Consider the following 22,519-nt stretch of genomic DNA (forward strand, 5'->3'; position numbering starts at 1 on the left):
GATTTGCATATATCTCGGAATCTCTATGAATCCCTGCTCTGATATGCTCGAGAACTGTGTATAATAATGTGCCATCTTCGATGGCAGTGGCTGTGCAGGGCTAACCCATGTCCTCTGTATATAAATATGCCATATCTCCTGTTTGATGACTCTGTTCCTCTCAGAGAGAGAGAGGGTGTAAGTGGGAGCCTGAGTATCATATAGAAGAGGTGGGAGTCTATCAATGTCCAGCCCATGTTTGTCAAACCAAGCTCTAGTCAGTGCATACCATGATGTGGTATCCCCCGCTCGAGCCATCTCCTGAGATGCCATATATGCTCTGTATGCAATGCGATCTCTGTCCATATCCTGAAATCTGTGTAGGAAGCAGACTGTCTGAAATAATGCCTCGACTAGCATGGGCGGTGTGGCAAGCTCTGCTCGCACAATGTCATGTGGGACTGAGGCCTTGCTACGAATCAATCTAGATATCATGATCACATGAGGTCTCTCCATCAATGTCCATACATAATTGGCAAGGCCTGGCCCCCATATAGCTGCTCCATACATCAGTTTTGGAGTGACTAGAGTATCAAAGAGCCACCCCTTGGTGCAGGGCTCCTGGAAATGTGCCTGATGACACTGTCGCTCCATAAGAGCCAATGCTGAGTATCCTCTAGTGAGGCGGTCACGAGCTGCCTGTGTCATCGAGAAAATCCATGAAGCTGCTGTAAAGGTGACTCCCAAATATACATATGATCCAGTGACCTCAATACTCCCTCCTGTTCTGCCATGAAAATACTCTGTTTGTATATCTGAGCTGATGTATGGAATATAAGAACCTTGGTTTTACCAAGGTTCACTGTCATGCATCTCTGTATGCAAAAATCATCCAATGCTAATAAATGCTGCTGTAATCCCTGAGCTGACCAACACAATGTCATCTGCATATAGTAAGGTATGAACTGTGGCTCCGCTGAGATCTATACCTCCACTGGCTCGCTGTTGAATAAACTCTGCTATCTCATCAATGTATAGCCCAAATAGAGTCGGTGAGAGTGGGCATCCTTGTTTCACACCAATGGTGCTCACAAGGGGATCTGATATACCTCCCGGGCATCTGACTCTGCCAGTAACCCGCTCATATAGTGCATAAATACCCCACATCATGTCATCATCCACCCCCAGATCAAGTAGGCATCTGAAAAGCCTCTCTCTCAGAACCGTGTCAAAGGCTTTGCGGAAATCCACAAAGCAACAATACAATCTCTGTTTCTTCACTTGTGTCTGGTCGACCAGACAACGGAGAGTGAATATGTGGTCTATGGTAGAAAATGCCCGTCTGAACCCTGCCTGTCCGGGTGCGCGCATGCACTCTCTCTCTGCCAGCCTGCTGAGCTCCTCCTCCATCACCGTGCCATAAAGTTTGGCCAAAACTGGCCCAATCATGATGGCCCTATACGTGTTAGGATCCATAGGATCCCCTGACTTGTGGATAGGTACAATGGTGTGCTCTGTCCACGAGTCAGGGAACCCCTCAGACAATGCACGGTTGAAGAGGTGAGTAATGAGTGGAGCCAATGTGTCTCTGCCATATATAATATGCTCTGCCTGAAGATCAAACTGGTCTCGAGTGCGGCCATGCTGTAACCGTGAGATAGCATGTTTCACCATACTAGTGGTGAAAAATGATGAAATACCCGGTCTCGGTGTACATGGTGTGGGTATCAGCGGCTGTGCGGATACATGATATAAACTCTGTGCGTATCCATGCCATACTGCAGGGTCATGTATCGGTGTGGGTGAGCGTGGTTCTCTGATCTGCCTCCATGCCTCTGAACAATCTCTGCTCATAAGAAGGTGGTATATGTCCCAATATCTCTCCTCCTCCCATTCCCGCTTTTTACGGAGAGAGAGAGAGAGAGAGAGAGAGAGAGAGAGAGAGAGAGAGAGAGAGAGAGAGAGTATGTGTGTGTGTGTGCACGCGCGCGTGCATGCGTGTGCCCACCTATACATGAGAGAGAGGGAGGGTTTAATTAAAAATGGGAGGGAGAAGAGAGAGGGAGAGATTCCACATGAGAGAGAGGGGGTTTTAATTTTAAAAAGGAAGGTTTGGGAAAGGGGGTAAGTTTAAGAAGCCCTCTTTCCTTGCTTCCCCCCTCTCTCCCCCTATTTCCTCTCTCTCTCAAGTTATATCTTTCCTCTCTTTCTCTCTCACAAGTCAAAACTTATGTAAAAAAAGGTTTAATTAAAAAAATACTTTTCTCTTTTCCCCCTCTCCTTCTTTTCCTCTTTCTTCTTCTTGTTCTTCTCTCCCCTCTCTCTCCTCGCTTTTCTTCTCTCTCTCTCTCTCTCTCTCTCTCTCTTATCTCCCCCTTCTCTCTCCCCGTCATTTGATTTCCTTTTTTCTTCTTTTTCTCTCTTTAAATTTTTTATTCTCTCTCTGTTCATATTTTCTCTCTATCTCCCATTTTCTTCTTCCCACATCTCTCCTCTCATTTGTATCTCTCTCTTCTTTTATTTTTCCTGTTTTCTTCTCTTTTTCTTTTTAATTTTATCTTTCCCTCTCTCTCTCTCTCTCTCTCTCCCCCTTCTCTCTCTTTTTCTTCTTCTCTTTCTCAAAGTATGTGAAAAACTATATAAAAATATTAAATTACTTTTTAAAACTATTTAATTAAAATTATTTAAAAAGCTTTAAAATATTTAATTAAAGGAAAAAAAAGTGTTAGAAGTTTAAATTAAAAAGTTTAATCTAAGAGAGAGAGAGAGAGAGAGAGAGAGAGAGAGAGAGAGAGAGAGAGAGAGGGAGGTTTGATTAAAAAGGGAGGAAGAAGAGAGAGGAAGAGATTACACATGAGAGAGAGAGGGTTTTAATTAAAAAGGGGAGGTTTGGAAAGCCCTTTGGAGGTATGTTGGAACTTTCCAAACCTACAACCAAAATAATATAGTAGTATAAATATATAAGGCTAGCATAGTTGGTTAATTTTATAATAAGATTTGAGCATATAAATAGGAAAGTAGGGATGAGTCTACATGAAAGATAGGTATATAGTTAGCAAAAAATAATAATTATACAAAAAACAATAACTGATGAAGGTTGTTGTATAGCCTCATGTTGCTTAAAAGCGATCTGCACAAGTGCCGTTATTGGCATGCCAGGAAGAAGAACGTTGAAATGCGGCATTGGATGCTTCCTCCCCTGCGTGTTCTCCTATTTAATACCCACCCCCAAATGCCTCCTCTCACTTTCTTGCACTGCTACAACTTGTGAGAAGGCCGCCTTGCCTTGATGGTTTTGGTGATGACAACTACTCATGTCAAGATAATAGAACTTTGCTCACTATGCATGGGATTGAATCGAAGGTGAAAAGCAAACAAGATATGGCTTGTCTATGATACTGCCCACCCTATCCCTTCTTTGCTAGCCGTCTATGTGGTGTTTTAATAAGCGATGGCATAATTTATATGTTGTAGTGTCTTTGTCATAAGTGCATCTAATCTCCTTGCACGACTCTGAGGGTAGACGCCATAGCTTGTTTACAAAGATGGGATTCCTTATTTACACTAACTCATGGTTGTAGTGTTTTTTAAAAGTAAAATATCATTATTTAGTAAAACTTTCTTACTTAGGTTCAGCACATTAAAAAGCTATTTGGGACAAAAAACTGGCCAATTCTGTCACATTTCAACAACCTCTTCCGGATTTTCAACTATTGATGGGAAAAAAGTTTTGTGGTGGAAATTGGAATACTGATGGTGAGCTGAGGAGATGCAGCTTGTGTACGAGAGGATGGCGATACATATTTCGCGAATCCCAGCACGTCTTTTGCCATCCAAGAAATACGAATAGTCAGATGACGATGGAGTCATGGGACCGCGAACAGAGACAGAAGGAATAGGTTCTTTCCGCTTGTTGTACTTCATAAGCACTCGTGACTCCACACATGCGCACGCACAGAGAGAGAGAGGGTGGAGAGGAAGCGAGGCTCCGTGGTATAATGTCACTAGTGCTTGTGAGATGCAACAAGCACACAGCAAAGAGAGACATGTGTTCTGTTTCTCTGATTATGCCATCGAGGCCTTGCCCCTGCTTGCCTCCCCCCACCTCCCTGCAGTGCGCCATCCGAGCGTTTAGCTTGGCCAGCCCCAATATCCGTTCCTACCACAGGGCTCGACGTAGCTGTTCTCGAAAGCTACATTCTCCTTGTCTTCCTCCTCTTTCATGGAATGTATCTGGTCCATGTACAAGTGGCCCCAGCGGCGCAGGAAACAAGCCTCGATTAACAATGAGAGGCACAGGAAACAAGTCTCGATGGACGATGACGGTCGTACCATCAGAATCTGGAAAGATTCTTTTCTGCATAATTGCTTCGTGTGCGGCATTTGGACAGGTTCCCTTTCACCAAATAGATCACTGCAATGCTGTAGGGAGTATCAAATGTTAAGCAGGGCGGTGTCATGTCTGTTGTCCCGGTGATGACCAGAATCAGTTTATATGCTGTTAAAAATACGGATAAACTTCTTGAGTAGGTTCCCAAGTGATTTGCTCCTTTGGATGTATTAGTTGCATTTTAGGTCTATTACAAATGCAGTTTTTACAAATGGTATTGGGATTTAGAATGGCCAGGTGTTTTAGTGCACGTTACATTGGCCTGGTGTCTGCATGGTGCAACACTATCAGAATGCTGGTCTCACACACATTGCCATCTGGGGTGACAGTGACATGACTGTACAGTTAGGAGTGCAGTGTTAGTAAGCCTGGGTGCGTGTTCATGAGCCCCCGTGAACCTTGTTAGTGAGGACATTGAGAGTCATAGGGCATGGTCTTGCAACCTGCACCATGATTGGGCAGGGGTTTGATGCTGGGTGGCAGTTTGCACGTATTGGAGACATTTAGGAGATTGGCAAGAAAGTGAAGGTATGTGCCCAACTATGAGAAGGCAGTCCAGATCTCATTTAGCATATTTAGGAATTGTGCATGTGCTCAAAGAGGGAGACTGTCAGTTCTAGTGTGCACTGCAGCAGTTACCTGACTAAGTTAGTCTGGTGCATTGTAAGAACTGCAGGCCCATAGAGCTGCAATTAGTCTGGGTTGTATTTGTATTGGCCAATCAGAGCTATGCTTGGCTGCTTTTAGACCGTTTGCATGTGACGTGGTGTGGATGGATGTGTGTTTTGCTGCTGTCCAGGGTGTATAGGATCCAGGTTCACTTTGTGGCTGTATGTTGTATCAGTAGGCATTCAGCTAATATCGTGTTTTGTGCATTTTTCCAGAGTTGGTTTTTTTGGCTGCTTGTTGCTCCAGTGGGAAGCTTGTGGATTTCTGGTTCTGGATGGATTCTGGAGTATATTATTCACAGTTTTGTGTGGAGGTGCTAGGAATTACAGAATATATGGAAAATCACAAACCAGTGGGTGTTGGAGTTTTCCTTTTGATCTCTAGGCCTACTTGACGTGTTTCATGCAGCAATTAGTATCATTTCAAGCTATAGGACAATGTATAGCTGGCTTATTGTGATCTCTCATAGTTTTTAAAGTTATTTGGTTGTGGCATCTCCTTGAGTTCCATCCCTCTTGTGCAGTTTATATTCATTCATGTATAGCAGTGGTCTTACGAAAGTGCGACTTGTGTTCCATATATACTCTCACTTCAGCTAGAGATAGAGAGTTCAACCTTGTATTGGCTTGGCAAGCAAGTCACTCAAATAAAAAAGTCGTATCACATTTCTGGCAAATAAATGACATAATGTGTGAGCAAGTATTTTCACACCATGATCTTGCTATCTTTCCTCTCCTATGGCCCTAGGGGTCTTGACTGCTACAAATGATGCTGAAGTGTGGCCTACGCCAATTCGTACTTCGGGGATATGGATTGATTCCTTATACTCCCGATGCTGTGAAGGGTGTTGTGGCATTAGGTTCGGAATCCCATGCAGTCTGACAGTTTCCAACCTTACATCCTCCAAGCAGTTCAAGTTATTCAAGTGACAAAACAATTAAGGAATTGTATGAGAACTTTGTGAAGCTTTGCTTGATAGCAAGTTGACATTTGTGGCAATGTGTGGACTCAAATCACTAGTCACGGTTTCTGCATGTAACATTGTGTCTTTTCTAACTATATTTCAAGTGGTTAGAAACATGATTAAAATCGAAGGGTTGATATAAGTGTCCTAATTGAGAAATTGTCTTCATTTAGTGCACTCTCATGAATGTCAGACTATGTTTGTAGTTGAATCATGCACTTTGTCTCTAGGATGGATGCATCATGACTTAGGCCATGACCATGACAAAGGCACGCGCTGTTCCTACACACGAGAAAACAGCAAAGAAGTCTGTTTGCATGCACCTCTGCTTGCTCCAGCCTTATACTGCTACTCTGTTTGCACACACTTCCGCTCACTCTAGCCTCATATTGTTACACAGCCTACAAGTGAAAATGCAGCCATTGTGTCACACTGAAATCTCCCCTTCAAATCTGTCCACTTCAGATCAGCCCTTCACTGCCCTGAGAGAGAGAGAGAGAGAGAGAGAGAGCGCAGACAAGAATGCTGAACACTGAGTAAGTCGGGGCAGAAAAGATACAAGGGCCTGCCCATGTATGCACTCAACCTAAGACCAAAAACTCTTAAAGTAAAACAATGATCAGGACCACAAATGGGACAGCACCAAAATAGGCAGATATGGAGGAGAGAAAATGCAGTTGGTCAGTCAGATCTGGCTGACAAGATGTAGTTGGCCAGGACTGCCACACGGCCGTCTGACTGCCTGGTCATCTGGTCAGGCCTGCCTGCCTGCTCCTTGTGCCCTTGAACATGCTGCCCACACTGTCTGCAGCTTGAGTCTGCCCATGCCTGGATGCCTGTTCATTGGTGACTGCTCATTATTGGTGACTGTCTCCCTGCCCATTGTGCCGGCCTAGCATGCCCATCCATCCATGAGGTGACCTCTTAACAGAAAATGCAGCAGGTAGAGGTTGAAACCGGTTGCCTGGATGAGGACAGGCAGTAGGCAACTGGGCAATGTGTTTTTAATGAAGAAGATGCAATGGAAGCTTCCCAAATCAGGTGGCCTAGCTGGAGGACTGCATGTGCCAGGAGAGGGATGTAGACAGCAGATGGCATGGAGATGGTGATGATAGCTGGCTAGAATGATGGAATAAGGGATTAAGGGATGTGCTCAGAGGCCCTATTTATAGAGGATTTGGGGTGCATTTGATCTACCGCCAAAAATAAGCCATTTAATGATAACAAATAAGCCTCAATGTACTTATGCATCCTCAACCCTCAACTCGTTTCCATTTCTTTTGTGTTCATGGCTTTACTTTTTTAAATAATTGTCATATTGAGAGCTTCAAGTATTTGTTCTCTCCATCTTCTTGAAATGTTAAGTCTTGGAAGTAAATGGATATCATGATTGTCGAGCATACTACCTTGTTTGGGGTGTTTACAAAATCAATATGGGTTCACCCTCGAGCTTATGAACCATGTAGCAAATGGACCAAGCCTCTGTCACAAGAGGTAGCATCCTATACCTCCAATCCACACAAATATGGGTATGCAAGTAGGGCCGCCTAGGGTCTTGAGTTCTAGAGTGCATCACACGACAATGTGCTCAAACGAGCAATGGATTTTTTAATAGGCCCTGCTAGGATCCGTTCTGCATGGGGTGGACATGCTACTCCTAGTTGTCTCTAGTGCAGAGACTCTTTTGAGAATTTGGATAGAGATCATCCATACTTCATGGTTGGCTGCAAAATTGGTGCTCATTGTGGTATTTCTTTAATCTTTACTCTAGAATTTTCTGTACAATCAAGAGATAGGCCAGATCCCTAAGAAATTGGTGGGCCTTACCATTCAAGGAATATGGGCCAAGCTCTAGGGTAAGCACAATCTCTTACAAAACCTGAAACCTCTTGCTGCTCCATATGACCAACAGCAATGATCCTCAATTTGCCCCTTGATTTTGAGCATTTGGGGAGCCAAATTGAGTCTTCAACCTTCACACGCAAATCACCTTTATGTTAGCTGTCATGTTTGTTAGACACAATTATCTCTTGCATGTGAGCTGGGATATTAGAAGCTTTGACATTCATTCTGTCATGTGTTTTGACGGAGAAGGTAGCTCTTTCTAAAGCATGCATTTCTTTTCTAGTGGGGTTTTAGGTTCATTCACACTGACTAGTAAGTTTCCAGCTTCTGCATTTATTTTTCAGTGGGGGACTGCATTCACACAGGCCAGGATGGGGCGATCAGGTTTTATAAGAGCAATCAGCATTTCTTTATTATTATTTTGTTGATTCTCAAGTCGGCCAATATTTATGGTCCCAGATTTATGCAGTTGGTCAGTTTTGGGTAGATTTGGCTATATAGCATGTCCCCTTAGTTGGCTGGTCATTCTATCTTGTAGGTTTCAGCACTCTCTGACGTCTTCTGGACCCCGGTGCTACCTTCCATTGTTAGCATGATCTGGTGCCCTCACTGACTCCTTGGATCAGTCCTTGTATTCAACATTCTTTTAGAGTTCAGTGCAGATTTTCTTCTTCCATTGTGGCACTTCTCTTCCCTTCTCTTTTTTTGTTTTTCCGTGAAGGTAATTGAATTAAGTAAATATTTTAAATCAGACCATCAGGTCGGCTTAGAACTCTCTCTCTCTGAAAAATATATACATCAGACCATCCGGTCAGGATTCTCACTAAATCTCTTACATTCTGTCTCCGTATTCATGTTTCCTCTTCTTTTTTGCGCACTCTCACATGGTATTATTATATAGTAAGTTGTATAACTAGAATAATATCAAGATACCTAGCAAATTTTAATTTTCACTAGTTATAACTCTCTTGATAGGCAGTTACACTAGTTAGACCATTGCAAAGAGCGACACATAGATCTTCATTCTGAGTCTCATTCTCACTCTTTTAGGTTGAGAAGATCTGAGCCCCCTTCACCTCCTTCTGCTTCTCTCCATATTTCATGCAAGGTACGTACCTCCAATCTTTGTATTGCCGTGATGGCACCCCTTGTTTATGCGCCTGTGCTTCCTTTCCTACTAAATTTGTTACCACCCTTGCTCCGTGTCCCATGAAGGACCCCACATTGGTTGTACGATGGATCAAGCCTCTTTATGGGATCTAGTGAACTCTAGAGCTTGGCGGTCTTTCCTTTTCACGAGCCTACGTGATTGTGTTCCTTGTTTATGTACATAGACTTTAGACTGCAATGGAGGTGTGGACAAAGCTAGCTTCGCTCTATCATCAAAAGACCTTTGCTCACCACATCACCCTATAGAGGAAACTTTAAATGTTGAAGTTGATGATTCCTCTTCTATGCAAGAGTACATCAATCAAATGGAGGACATGCAAGACGAGCTTGCATCCCTAGGTCGGCGGACCTCTTATGCAGGGTCCTTTGAGGCAATTGTCTATTGCTACACCTGTACCTGCTTGTGCTCCCTCTTTTCCACAGGTTTCTTCCCATCCCCCACTCTCTCCTCTGGTGGTTCCCTCGTATCCCCCATCCCTTTCAGAGGGGGACGATCTCGGTGATGTGGCTGTGGATTTTTTGGCCCCTATTTAGGATTGCGAGGAGCTTCTTCATCGACTTTGGCATTCCTCTTGCCACCCTAAGATCCGTTTCTCCCTTGGCCTTCCGCCACATCCAGGATTTGAGAGGGAGTGTTAGCAGTCATGTTTGTCATGCCTTGTCATCTCTTGCTTGTGAGCCTTAGTCTAAGTTAGACAAGGACTTTAGGAGCTCTGACTTGTCTATCACTTGTTTTGATGGAGGAGGTAGCTCATTCTAGAGCACTCAGCTTGTTGCATTTCATTGCATTTTTTTCTCCAATCGGGATTTTATGTGCATTTTTCGAGGTAGCTTTTGCATTTTTTAGCCTGGCTCACTTGTCGGACATTGTCCACCCTTTTCGAGATTCTTTTGAGCATTTTTGGCATTTTTACTAGCATTAAATGCTGGTCAGCCATATTTTTGGTCCCAAATTTTAGATCGGCAAGTTTTGGGATTTTTGGCTATTTATAGCCATTTTCCACTTGGCAGCTAGTTAGATTATCAACTTCCCTCCTTCCTTGGCAGGTGCACATTCCGATTTCGTCATCTTCCTCTGTTTTCGGTGTTGCCGTCATCATCAGCCTGATCTGGTGCCCTTACTGATGCTCTGGGCTACGTGCAGGGATTGATTAGTCCTCCTATATTCAGCATTTGTTCCTTGTTCAGTGCAGGTTTCTTTTCTTCTTCTCTTGTAGATTCTCTCTCTTCCTTTGTGCTCAAATTCCTTCTTCCGTTGCGCACTCTCAGAGTTGCAAATATAAATAAGACAGCCAACAACTTGGCTGTAAATTGCAACATCAAACATCTCTTCACCATCATGTATAGACAGGCCTAGCTCCATAGGAGTACACATAGGTTCGCAATCTTGCATATTAAACCTATGTAACAGCTTATCCATATACTATGACTGTGACATGATGATACCATGCTGATTTTGGGTTGAACTGAATCTCCAAATAATAGTGTAGACATCCCATATTTGATATAGAAAATGCATGTTTTAATTTAGCCTTGAAATTTGCAATTTTTGCTTCTGAAGGTCCAATGAGCAGCATGTCATCTACATAAAGAATGATAATTAGCAAGTCCCCCCCCTTCATTCTTAATGCATAGATTAGGAGCAGTTGGATTGTTTTTGAACCCTTTGCTGGCCAAATATGCATCAAATTTAGAGTATCATGCACGAGGAGCTAGTTTGAGACCATAAAGAGCTTTGTTTAGCTTGCATACCGTGTGCTTTTTCCCCTTCATTCTTAATGTATAGAGCAGGAGCAGTTGGACTGTTTTGAATTATTTGCTGGCCAAATATGCATCAATTTTAGAGTACCATGCATGAGGAGCTTGTTTGAGACTATAAAGAGCTTTGTTTAGCTTCCATACCATGTGCTCTTTCCTCTTAACCACAAACCTTGGAGGTTGTGACACACAAACATCCCCATGCAATTTCCATTTAAGAATGTTGTCTTAATGTCCAACTGATATACCTTTCAACCATAATTTGTAGCCATAGCAATTACACATCTCGCCGTACTCATCTGGGATGTATGGAGCAAAAGTCTCTTCATAATCTATGCCCTTCTTTTGTGCATAGACTTTTGCTACCAACCATGCTTTGTACCTGTCAATGGTACAAAGCATAATCTATGCCTTTCTTCTGTGTATAGCCTTTTGCTACCAACTGTGCTTTGTACGTGTCAATGGTACCATCAGCCTTGCATCATGATCAATGCCCTTCTTTTGCGCATAGCCTTTTGCTACCAACTGTGCTTTGTACCTGTCAATGGTACCATAAGCCTTATGTTTGAGTTTAAAAACCCATTTTGTGTCTATAGCCTTCTTGCCAAGTGGTAAATCCACAGGATCCCATGTAGAGTTAGTGGCAATAGAGTCTTGCATCCAATGCACATCTTGTTGAGCTTCGTCCAAGGAAGTAGGCTCATCATCATCCAACAGTGAGCTCATAAATACATGCTCATCACAATCTACTTTTGTAAAATCAGCCAAATGGGCTTCCCTTGCATCACGTGCTGCATGTCTAAAAACCCTTCTAGTGCGTTGAGATAAAGGAGCATCCAGTTTACTCTCTTGGAGAGTTTGTAACAGCCATCTCAGGACTGTTTTTGCTGCATTTACAGCAGCCCTTTCATGCTATATTGCATCTTCTACTGCATGTGGCAAACCATTATCAATACCCTACTGTTCAAGCACATATGGTGCAGCAACAACTTGCTATATTATGTCTGTACGGCCGTTTACAGCAAGCACAAACTCCAAAGAATGTGGCAAGAGACCTCAAAGACATCAGCAATCTCATGGGTGACTGGCATTTGAAACCGATCATGTGAAAATGCAGCATTTTCAGCAAATATGTTCTTTGTGCATGGGTCATACAAGCAATAGCCCTTGCTTTCCGAACTGTAGCCAGTAAATATGCATTTTACAACCTTGTCATCAAGCTTCCCACGAAGCTCTTTTGGAACACATGCATAGGCTATGCAACCAAACACCTGAAAGTAGTCAACCTTGGGTTTCTTGCCATGCCAAGCTTCAAATGGGTTGATGGTCTTTTGTACCTTAGTGGGTGCATGATTTGACACATGATTTGCACACTAAAGGCCTTCTTACCAAAATTTATGAGGCAGGCCCTTGCTTTTGAGCATACAACGAGTCATCTCCATAAGAGTGTGATTCTTCCTTTCAGCATCACCATTCTACAAAGGAGTCATTCTAATAGTGGTTTGATGCATAATGCCATGGTCGAGCAAATGCCTCAAAAGCACGAGACATGTATCTCCCTCTATCCGTGCGAAGTGTCTGTACTTTTAAGCCAATTTCAGCCTCAAGCTTTGCAACAAGATGTTTAAAATGCATAAACACATACCCATATATCCATTTATACCGAGAGTAATCATCAATAAATGTAACAAAGTAAAGATGATCTCCAAGTGTATGTGTCCTCATGGAACCACAAACATTAGAGTGAATAAGCTGCAATTCTTGGACAACACGCATTGCACCATCCTTTTTGAAGGCAAATATGTGCATCTTGCCCAAAATACGCATGCATGAGGAGGTGGGGTCTCCATTGGAGGCAATGCATCTACCATATGACACATTTGAAGGTTCATCAAACTCCCAAAACTCATATGTCCATAGCAGGCATTCCATAGCTCCGTATCGTGCATTGTGGACGATAGAGTAGTGACTGCCAGAGCATCATGAGACTGTGCATCATAGGTATCCAACAAAAACAAACCCTTATACAAGGTTTCATACAACCTGAGTGCATAATCTATCTCCCTATCTTTGACAATGCATTTGTCATTCTCAAAGATGACTTGAAAGCCAGGCTTGTTAAAAGTAGAGATAGACAATAAGTTCTTTGTAATGCGAGGCACAAAAAAGACATCTAGAAGCATGAAGCATATGCAGCAGTAATAGTGAATGTCCCAATGCCACAAACATCATAACTATTGCTAATCGCACAGGTAATTCGCTTCTCGGCAGGGGATGAATGCAGAGAGGAAAACAAATACTTCTTAGAAGTGATGTGCTTTGAAGCTCCACTGTCAAAACACCGTGTTTGCTATGTTTCAGCAAAATTAAGTGCTGAATCAGCCATTGAAGAATCATAGCTGCAAGTCAAAAATGCGTAGTCCTCCTCCACAATCACTGCTGATTTCAGTCCCTTGAGCTTTCAATCTCTGGCACGGATCCCAAGGTGGCTGCTAAACCCTAATTTCTGCTGTAAATTAGGGTTTACTGCAGAAATTACAGATCAGCCCACCAAAAATGGCTGAGATCTCCTCCGAATGGCTGAGAATTGCTGAGAATGGCTGAGCATAGGCTGAAAGAGATGAGAGAATGCTGTAGAGAGAGAGAATTTTGAGATTTGTCGCAAAGAACTGATCAAAATCAGCTGTTGCCCTGCTGTACCAGCCCCAAACGGATGCACCAACAACAATAGGAGCATCAGAGATTGTGATCTTCAGGAGAAAGTGCATCAACAACAATTGCCAGCTTCCCAAGGTCAAGGATATGCAATCTCCATAACCAAAATGGTCTCCAATGGCTGGGAAATGGCCTCAAAAGCTGGCAGCAACTGTCCAACACCTCTTTCCAACAGCTCCAAAATGAAAAAACGAGATTTCCCTCTCCCTTCAGCCCTATTTAGCCTTTCCTCCACTTGCATGGGAAAGTTTTGCCAAGTGGCAGCTTTCTTAATCCATTTTCAACAATTTCCAGCCATTTAATTAATTTTTAGAATTAATTAATTCTGAAAATTAATTCAGCTCTTAATTCATGTCCGGAAAATTGACCTTGCCCATCCAAAAATTAATTGGCTAGGCCATTTGCAACCCAAAGTGATCCCATGCATTAATTGACCCTTGGAGAAGCATTAATCCATTAATTAATTTCTAGTCCCTAGTGTCACCACTGACACTTAATGGCCAATTAATGGTTCTAGGGGCAAACTGACAACAAAATTCACTTAGAATCTAACAAGTGTAACTTGTTACAACTTTTACCTTTGACACTCATCTTTTTCACAGGGTCCTTCGGCCTTCAACTGTGAAAAAGTAGCTTGGACCTCACATGTGCATCTTTTAATTGCACATTTGATTAATCCTTTAATCAAATGTCAATTAAACATAAGCAAAGCATCAAATTTTCACATCCTCGTAATAGATCACCCCCTTGAAATCCTTGCAATCGTCGTCGATTGCATTGCAATGTGTTAAAGCAAACAATATTGCACTGGAATTTTCACAAGGCATAATAGTCAACACAACATTGGCCACTGCTGGCTAACTATCTCTTATGCCCACCATTTGCTGAAAATTTCCAGCCAGCATAAACATAGCATAAAGCTCAACAATAGTTCAGAACTGTTGCCAGAAACTCATCGGATGCATGCCAAACACTTGTTTCTCAACAATGCTAGCTACACAACCATAGTAAAGCATAAACCGAGCCAAAACCATGGCTGAATTGTCAATGGCATTCAATACACATGTTGCTGTCCATAGAACTAGCTGAATACCATTGAAACTAATGATCATACACTAAAAACCAGCACTCGGTAATTAGTCTCTCATGATCATAACCTGATGCAATGTACAGTTTCAGAGCTGCAGTGAAAACCATATCCATTTGCATACATACTACAGTGACTAGTACATTGAATAGTGACCTCATGGCAGACATACTGTCAGCACAGTACCTTGGATGCATATTGAATACATCTGAGATCCACTATACACGAGAGTAGTCTATTCCTGGAGGAGTGGAAGTGCTACCTCCCCCTTGAGTATCAGGTGGTACTTTGGATCCTTGCCCTGCTGAACCTGAAAGAGCCCGATCCAAAGTCGGCTCTAACTGAAAGGCATCAAGGTAAAGCTGCAACAACTGAGGATGGTCTGCCAAGTCATCCTCTTCCATCCATTTAGCATCCATTGTTGAATAGTTGTGAAACTTCACCCAATAGCTTATGGAAGCTTTACCTTTGACCTTTTCTCTTTATGTGCCAAAATCTGCTCGGATACCAATATCTCATTCATCTCCTCTACATTGGACTGAATTTCAGCAGATACATCCTTAGGCACATCAGCATAAAAAGGCCTCAACAAGCTCACATGAAAGGCATAGTGTATCCGCTAGTGTAGAGGCAATTTCCATGATAGCCAGCATTAAACGGAGCATTTGCATGACCAGCACTTATTCCTTGAGCCCCAAAAGCACGACGGGGTACCAATGCTTGCCCATATGCGTGGTTTTGCACACCAGGCATCATACCGATGCCGCCATACATTGGATTATGCATTCCATGAGCCATACCCGAGTACATTGGGTTATGCAAGCCATGCATTGGTTGCTGAAAAGTATGGGGAGGTGTGCCATACATTCCCACATTCGGTCGCTTATCCACCATAGTATGAAAAATTGTGCTACCACCAAAGTAAGCTGGCTGCCCCAAATTCTCATGCAAACCTTGCTGTCCAAAAACCATAGTATTAGCATTTACATCATGAACTTGCATTTGCATTTCTTGCCCAACTAGCACCAACTGCTTTTCACCATGAGCATCTTGAGAAGGCTTTGGCTTGTTCTTTGGTGCATCTTGCTGTCCCGAAGTTCTAGAAGAGGATTTTCTCTTATTGCCCTTGTTGTCCTTCGTAGGAGTGTTCAAAAACCGAGTAAATTGAGGATCTTTTGTCAATTCAGCAAAGATATTGACTGCTGCCCTCATTCGATTCTTAAATGCATCATCGAATTCCATTTCCCCTTGTTGATCATCATCCTTTTTCTGCATTGAGGATCCAACATCTTGGCCTTCAGCTACATTTTCAACATGTTGTCCATGATTCGTGCCTTGTCCAAGATCAGGCATTGCATTTCCTTCTTCCCCATGTGAATGTGCATCATGAGAGGCATAATTACTACTTGATTGCATCCCACTGTATGAAGACATCTTGTTGTAATTTCTTAGCACAAAGATCAACACTAGCACAAAGCTTTGGCTTGTAATCAGGTGCCTTGGGCCCACCAAATCAAGAGATTTGATGTATCCCGGCAATGGAACCTTGAAACCATCCTTCCTTCTTGGAATGGGTGGTGATAACTTGATTTAAGAGTTAATTACAGCAATAAATAAATGCACATAAAATGAAATACACACTTTACCATAACATTCTTGGATAATAGACTCCCTGTTGGCCCCAAAATTGGCGTCCATTGCGGTATTTCTTTAGCTTTCATTCAATTGGAAGGAGTACAACTTGAGATTCTTCAATCTTCTTCTGCTAACCAATTGCTTTTGCTGTCATAAATGACCAGCAAGCCTTTTGGGTTATTTGCCCCTTGATTCACTCAGGACTTTTTCTCCAATTTGACCCTTGGCTGGCCAAATGCTGCCCAAATCAATTCGGGATGGGCTGGCTCTTGAAATCCCTTGATAATCTTCAATTATCAGCTGCTGATTTCAGTCCCTTGAGCCTTCAATCTCTTGCATGGATCCCAAGGTGGCTGCTAAACCCTAATTTCTGCTGTAAATTGGGGTTTACTGCAGAAATTACAGATCAGCCCACCAAAAATGGCTGAGATCTCCTCCGAATAGCTGAGAATTGCTGAGCATAGGCTGAAGGAGATGAGAGAAAATTTTGAGATTTGTCGCAAAGAACTGATCAAAATCAGCTGATGCCCTGCTGTACCAGCCCCAAACGGATGCACCAACAACAATAGGAGCATCAGAGACTGTGATCTTCAGGAGAAAGTGCATCAATAACAATTGCCAGCTTCCCAAGGTCAAGAATATACAATTTCCATCACCAAAATGGTCTCCAATGGTTGGGAAATGGCCCCAAAAGTTGGCAGCAACAATCCAACACCTCTTTCCAACAGCTCCAAAATGAAAAAACGAGATTTCCCTCTTCCTTCAGCCCTATTTAGCCTTTTCCCCACTTTCATGGGAAAGTTTTGCCAGGTGGCAGCTTTCTTAATCCATTTTCAGCAATTTCCAGCCTTTTAATTAAAAATTAATTAAATGGCTAATTAATTCTGAAAATTAATTCAGCCCTTATCATGCCCAGAAAATTGGCTTTGCCCATCCAAAAATTAATTTGCTAGGCCATTTGCAACCCAAAGTGATCCCATGCATTAATTGACCTTGGACAAGCATTAATCCATTAATTAATGCCTAGTCCCTAGTGTCACCAGTGTCACCATTGACACTTAATGGCCAATTAATGGTCCTAGGGACAAACTGACATCAAAATTCACCTAGAATCTAACAAGTGTAACTTGTTACAACTTTTGCCTTTGACACCCATCTTTTTCACAGGGTCCTTTGGCCTTCAACTGTGAAAAAGTAGCTTGGACCTCACATGTGCATCTTTTAATTGCACATTTGATTAATCCTTTAATCAATTGTCAATTAAACATAAGCAAATCATCAAATTTTCACGTCCTCGTGACACACTCCAACATTTGGGACTCTCCTCCATCTTTTGGTACTACCTTCTGCCATCAACCTGATTCGATGCCCTCAATAATGCCTTGGGCTGCATGCAGGGACCGATCAGTCTTCCTTGTATTCAGCATTGTTTCAAGGTCCAGTGCAGATTTGCTTCTTCCATTGCAGACTTTCTCTTCCCTTCTCTCTTTGCGGCAAATCTCAAAATTTTCTCTCATCTCCTTCAGCCTATGCTCAGCCATTCTCAGCAGTGGCCTACAATGGGGACCCACCAAAATGGCGTTGTCAGGCCTAAATGGTGCAACAAAACTGGTTTCCAGTATCGTATTAGTGATCAGTAAGATAGGAAATCCCTAGGTCAGGAATTGCCTAGCCAAATGCACCTTCCTCTGCTGTCCAGCCAATCCAATCGGCCCCCAACACGCTGCCCCAGCCTTGCATGGCATGTTTTCTCTCTGATTGCAAAGCGTCAAACCTGCCCTTTTATAACCCAGCCTCTATAAATGAATTTCCAACAATTAAGTATTGGAAATTAAAAATTGCTTGGCTCTGCCAAAGAATTGGACAATGCCAAGCCTTATTTTACATTCCTAAGGTCTATGAACTTGAAATTTTGGCATATTTAATGTATTTGGACAAGATTTGACACTAGGCTCTCATTGGCAGCCATCCACCATAACTTGTGCCCATGTCCCCTATTGTCAAAGCTAGGGTTTGCGTGTCACTGTGACTTAGATGCCAACTTATTCACACATATACAGCAGCACACAGTGCACAACTTAATTATTTCAATGAAATAAGTTTAAAATTCATGATCTTGTCATAAACCTCTCCCCTTGAATGTTTGCAATTACCCTTGATTTCATGATCGTGACAAAGGCATTAATTACCACTAGAAAAACGTGTGTCATCGTAGTCAAACAACATGTGCAACTATTGCTTAACTATACACATGCCCATGGCATGTTGAAATTTCCAGCCAGCAACACTAAATCATAATCCACAGACATGAATGATGATCTTTATTAGAACCATAAGAAATGCATCCACACACCAAAAATCAACAGTGTCTGACCCATCAAGCAAAATAATATGGGAATTGAGCATAAACAATGTCTTGTAGCAAAGATGTATCACATGACTCTCATGCAACATGTACATCAATTCCATATCACACAATAGTGATGCAAATGTATAGTTTCAAAGCATGGGTGCAAACCATACACATTTGCGTACCAAACCACAATGACTAATATATTGAGTAGTGACTAGTATATTGAGTAGTGATCCTCTCTAGGCGAAAATACTGTCAGCATACAATAACTTGAATGCAACCAAAGTATACCCAAGGTCACTACATGCATGAGCTGTCCATCACTAGAGGAGTGAAAGTGCTACATCCTCCTTAACTATCATAAGGACCTTTGTTATGAGTTCTCTCTAATTTCAAATCATAACACACACTATTAGACTTCTCATCCATTTCATATCAGCCTCAAATATACCTTATCTTTGGTTTGCAAGATAGGTGGAACTTTTTTTCACCTTTCATAATCTCAAATGGAGTCTTACTAGTAGAATTATGCACAATCTTGTTGTATGCAAACTCAACCAATGGTTGTTTCTTTCCATTGCCTGTGTGCTCTGATACATGGCACCTTAAGAGATCCAAAACTATACAATTTCCTCTTCTAGACTACTCATTTGTCTGTGGGTGAGAGGAAGATGAGAAATTCAATGTAGTATCCATGTTCTCAAACTAGCCCTTCCAAAACAACTTAGTCTACTTAAATAACTTGCAAAACAAAAAGTGCAATATGATTTGGCTCAATCTTCTAGTGAATGGAAATGAAATGTCCTTATTTACTAGAAATCACAAATGGTAGTCCAAATGGCATCATTGCTAGTTAGTGTCATGAGAAGACAAAAAATTCCATAGCAATACTCTACCAAGGCCTATCAGGAATAATCAAAGGATGCAACAACCTTGCAAACTTTTGTCTATCATATTTAACCTTCTCACACAATGTATGTGCGAAAAAATTCCTTAGTATCATGCCACAAAAGTGGCCAAAGAAAATCGCTCCATTGCCTTGATTGTAGCATCAAATATCTCTATGCCTTGCATAAGGAGGAGCATTACTTTCAATTAACATTTTTTGTCTGGACTACTTTGTGACATACAACAGACCATGCATCATAAAAAAGCTGTCCTTAAGTGCATAGTGCTCACGCCTCAAGCCATTGCAAAGCTTATTATACGCATTTGCAAAGCCGTTATTTATGACATCCAACTCTGAATACTAATCTATAGTAACTATTGAAATTTAGGGTTTTCTTGAAATTGCATCAACCACAACATTTTTCTTATACTCAATATGCACAATGTGAAAATGAAACGTAGAGAGGAAGTTTGCGCATCTTAGATGCGTTTGGGACAACTTTGTTTGAATCTGAAAATATCGCAAAGCTCAATGATCAGTTTGTGTGATGAAACCAACTCCTGAAAGAGTGTGTTTCCATGTGGAAAGGGCATGAACTACTACTAATAATTCATTCTCATAAACTGAAGGGGAGCTACAAGCTCTACCCCGAGACCTACGGACCACTTATTGCTCAAGTGTTTCGAACCGAGTGGCCATGGCTACCTCTCACATAACCGATGTGCAATGCTTACCTTACGGGTGTAATGAGCTTATCTTGATGCTCGATCGAGTACCCTCCTCTTTCTTGCACACCGGTAGCTCCACGATCCTTGAGGCAATTCAAGCAACCTCAATCCCTCTCCTATGAGCTTCATCCTCCATAGCCATGCGCGAGACAAGAGAAGAGAAGAGAGGAGGGGAAGATGAAGAGAGAAGATGGAGAGCTTCTTCTTCAAGATCTCTCACTCTCATACAATCACTCCCTCACTCCCTCACACTCTCAATCCCTCTCTCAAGCACAAGCAAGAAGGCAAGAAACAAGAGAAGGAGAAGAAGTTTTGGCCACACACAAGAATGATCTTCTCATTCACTTTTTGAACTTTATATACATGCCCTACTTTTCATGGGCGGTCATCCCCTTTTTTACATGGCCGGCCATTAGCCTAGGCCCATTTCTCATTTCCCACCGTTCTAATCTATTCTATTTCCAACTAATGCATACAATTTGCACAGGAGTGAGCCTGGCGCTCTTTTAGAAGGATTCGGGAGCGCTTTCACACTTAATGGTGCGCTTTTTACTCTTTTACTTTCCTTAGGCAACTCTAAGACTTCCTGAGGGTCGTGCCCGTGCTTTTAATTTTTTCAGGGTCTGGTTACCGGTTAAGGTGCCTTTTTCTTCCTTTTGTCCTGCATTTTGCTATTTTCTTTTTTCTATTTCCTGCTCCTCTGTGCTGCGGTAAACATTACCCCCCTCCTAGCCAAGTGCCAGTCCCATGGCACTGTGGTGGGAAGTAGTGGGATAGATGATGCTGTTGCTAGGTGGAACTGGTGGGTAGATGACATTGATGCTTGTGAATGAGAGGTGATGGAGTTTGATGACGATGACCAGGAGAGATTCCGGCGTGCTTTAGACTTCATGAAAATGCTCGGGATTTCACACACAGTTGTGGTTCCCATTCTGCGACGGCTGATAGAGGTTCCAATTGGCTGGTGGAAAATAGGTAGCCGGTTATCCTTTGGTCAACAGAAACGCTTGATCAATAAGCAATCCCTATGGGGAATGGTGTTGGAGGGATTTATCCTAGAGAAACCCCCCTGAACTTTGTCTTGACAAAGGTTTGCTTTGTCTTCGCATGGAAGATCTTTGTCTTTGTTTTGAAGATCTTGTTATCCTGAGGATCCTTGTTTTCGATTTGAAGATCTTCAGCTTTGATTTCAAGATCTTCAGGTCTGATTTTAAGATCTTCAGTGCTGAGCTGAAGATCTTGAACCTTGCATTGAAAATCTTCAGGCTTGTGGAATCAATAAGCGATCCGTAGATCTTGAGGCGGTAGGCATGCATCTTTGGAAGATGAGGTTCCAAAATCTAAGCCAATGGCAGATCCATCACTGGGTTTTCCTTCTGCTTGATTTGGTTCAGTCATGGCAGCCATCAGTAGGCGGATGATTGGCAACATGAAATCAGTTGAGCCATTTAAACCTTCACAGTGAAGCTCTTGAAGTTGCCGTAATGGAGTTATGTCCGACTCATGGAAAAATTCCTTGTCATTGGAGGATGTAGTGGATGATCTTCTTCAGCCAAGCAGCCAGTTCTTGAAACACGAACATAACCTGCAAGAAAAGTTGTGCACTTCCTAGGGGGTGTGTCTGTCTCACTGTGTAGTGCATGGTGCTCGTGCCAGTGGAACTGGGAGATGGGTCTAACCTTGAGCAAGCCCTTGGTAATGTCCCACACTTGAGGACCTAGTTCGTGCGTCGTTGGAGGTGTGGTGCAAAACTTAGGGTGACAGGTCTGAAAGTCTTGCCCTTGATGTGCCCTAAGCGTGAAGTGGGGAAGGGGCTAGGGAGAACCCTAGATGCAGTGAGTGTGGTGCACAATAACAATGAAGGGAGACTGCAAGCACATGTGAAGTGTTCTCCTTGTTAACTTGCTTAGTAGTAGATTCATCTTTCAGCTTTGCTATTTTTTGCTCTTGTCTTTCTCTCCAGTCACCTTGTCTTTGTTTCCTTGTGGCTTTTTCTCTCTTTGCTTTTTTTTTTTTTTTTTTTTTGAAAATGAGAGAGGGAGTACAATTGTCAAGGCATATCACACCCATTTAATCACGGGGCAGTCGCAGGCATTGAGATAAGAATGCGCGACTTTGTAGATTTCTTTAATATTGGCCTTAGCTCTCAGAGGAGTGGTTGATAAGAAAGGGTGATTATACCTTGTGAAGCGGGTGTCACTCATATTTTCTAAGAGCTCTAGACAGAAGGAAGGAATGAGAGTAGCCCGCATCATTAACCTAGTCATAGCTCTACTATCTATTCCTAGGTTGATATCAAAGAAGAGTGGGGGGAGATGGGCTTCCTCTGCTGTGGGT

At 42.4% G+C, this 22,519-nt stretch overlaps 1 protein-coding gene across 7 annotated transcripts in view; it reads left to right on the top strand.

Moving 5' to 3' along the window:
* Positions 1-3,700: 3,700 nt before the first annotated feature.
* LOC148024831 (uncharacterized) overlaps positions 3,701-22,519 on the top strand; it is a 294,466-nt gene continuing 275,647 nt past the window's right edge. For 2 of the 7 annotated variants that reach the window (XR_015693361.1, XR_015693360.1), the window contains exon 1: positions 3,890-4,370. Coding sequence is in view for 4 of the 7 variants with exons in the window: in XM_087694487.1 (XP_087550613.1) it covers positions 3,924-4,370 (447 nt within the window). In the remaining 3 variants the exon portion in view is untranslated. The other 5 variants (XM_087694487.1, XM_087694486.1, XM_087694490.1 and 2 more) reach the window with 4 other exon arrangements.

The sequence above is a fragment of the Lygodium microphyllum genome, chromosome 15 (assembly GCF_053477565.2).
Source record: "Lygodium microphyllum isolate KBCC chromosome 15, Lygodium_microphyllum_v1.1.10, whole genome shotgun sequence".
Taxonomy (NCBI): Eukaryota; Viridiplantae; Streptophyta; class Polypodiopsida; order Schizaeales; family Lygodiaceae; genus Lygodium; species Lygodium microphyllum.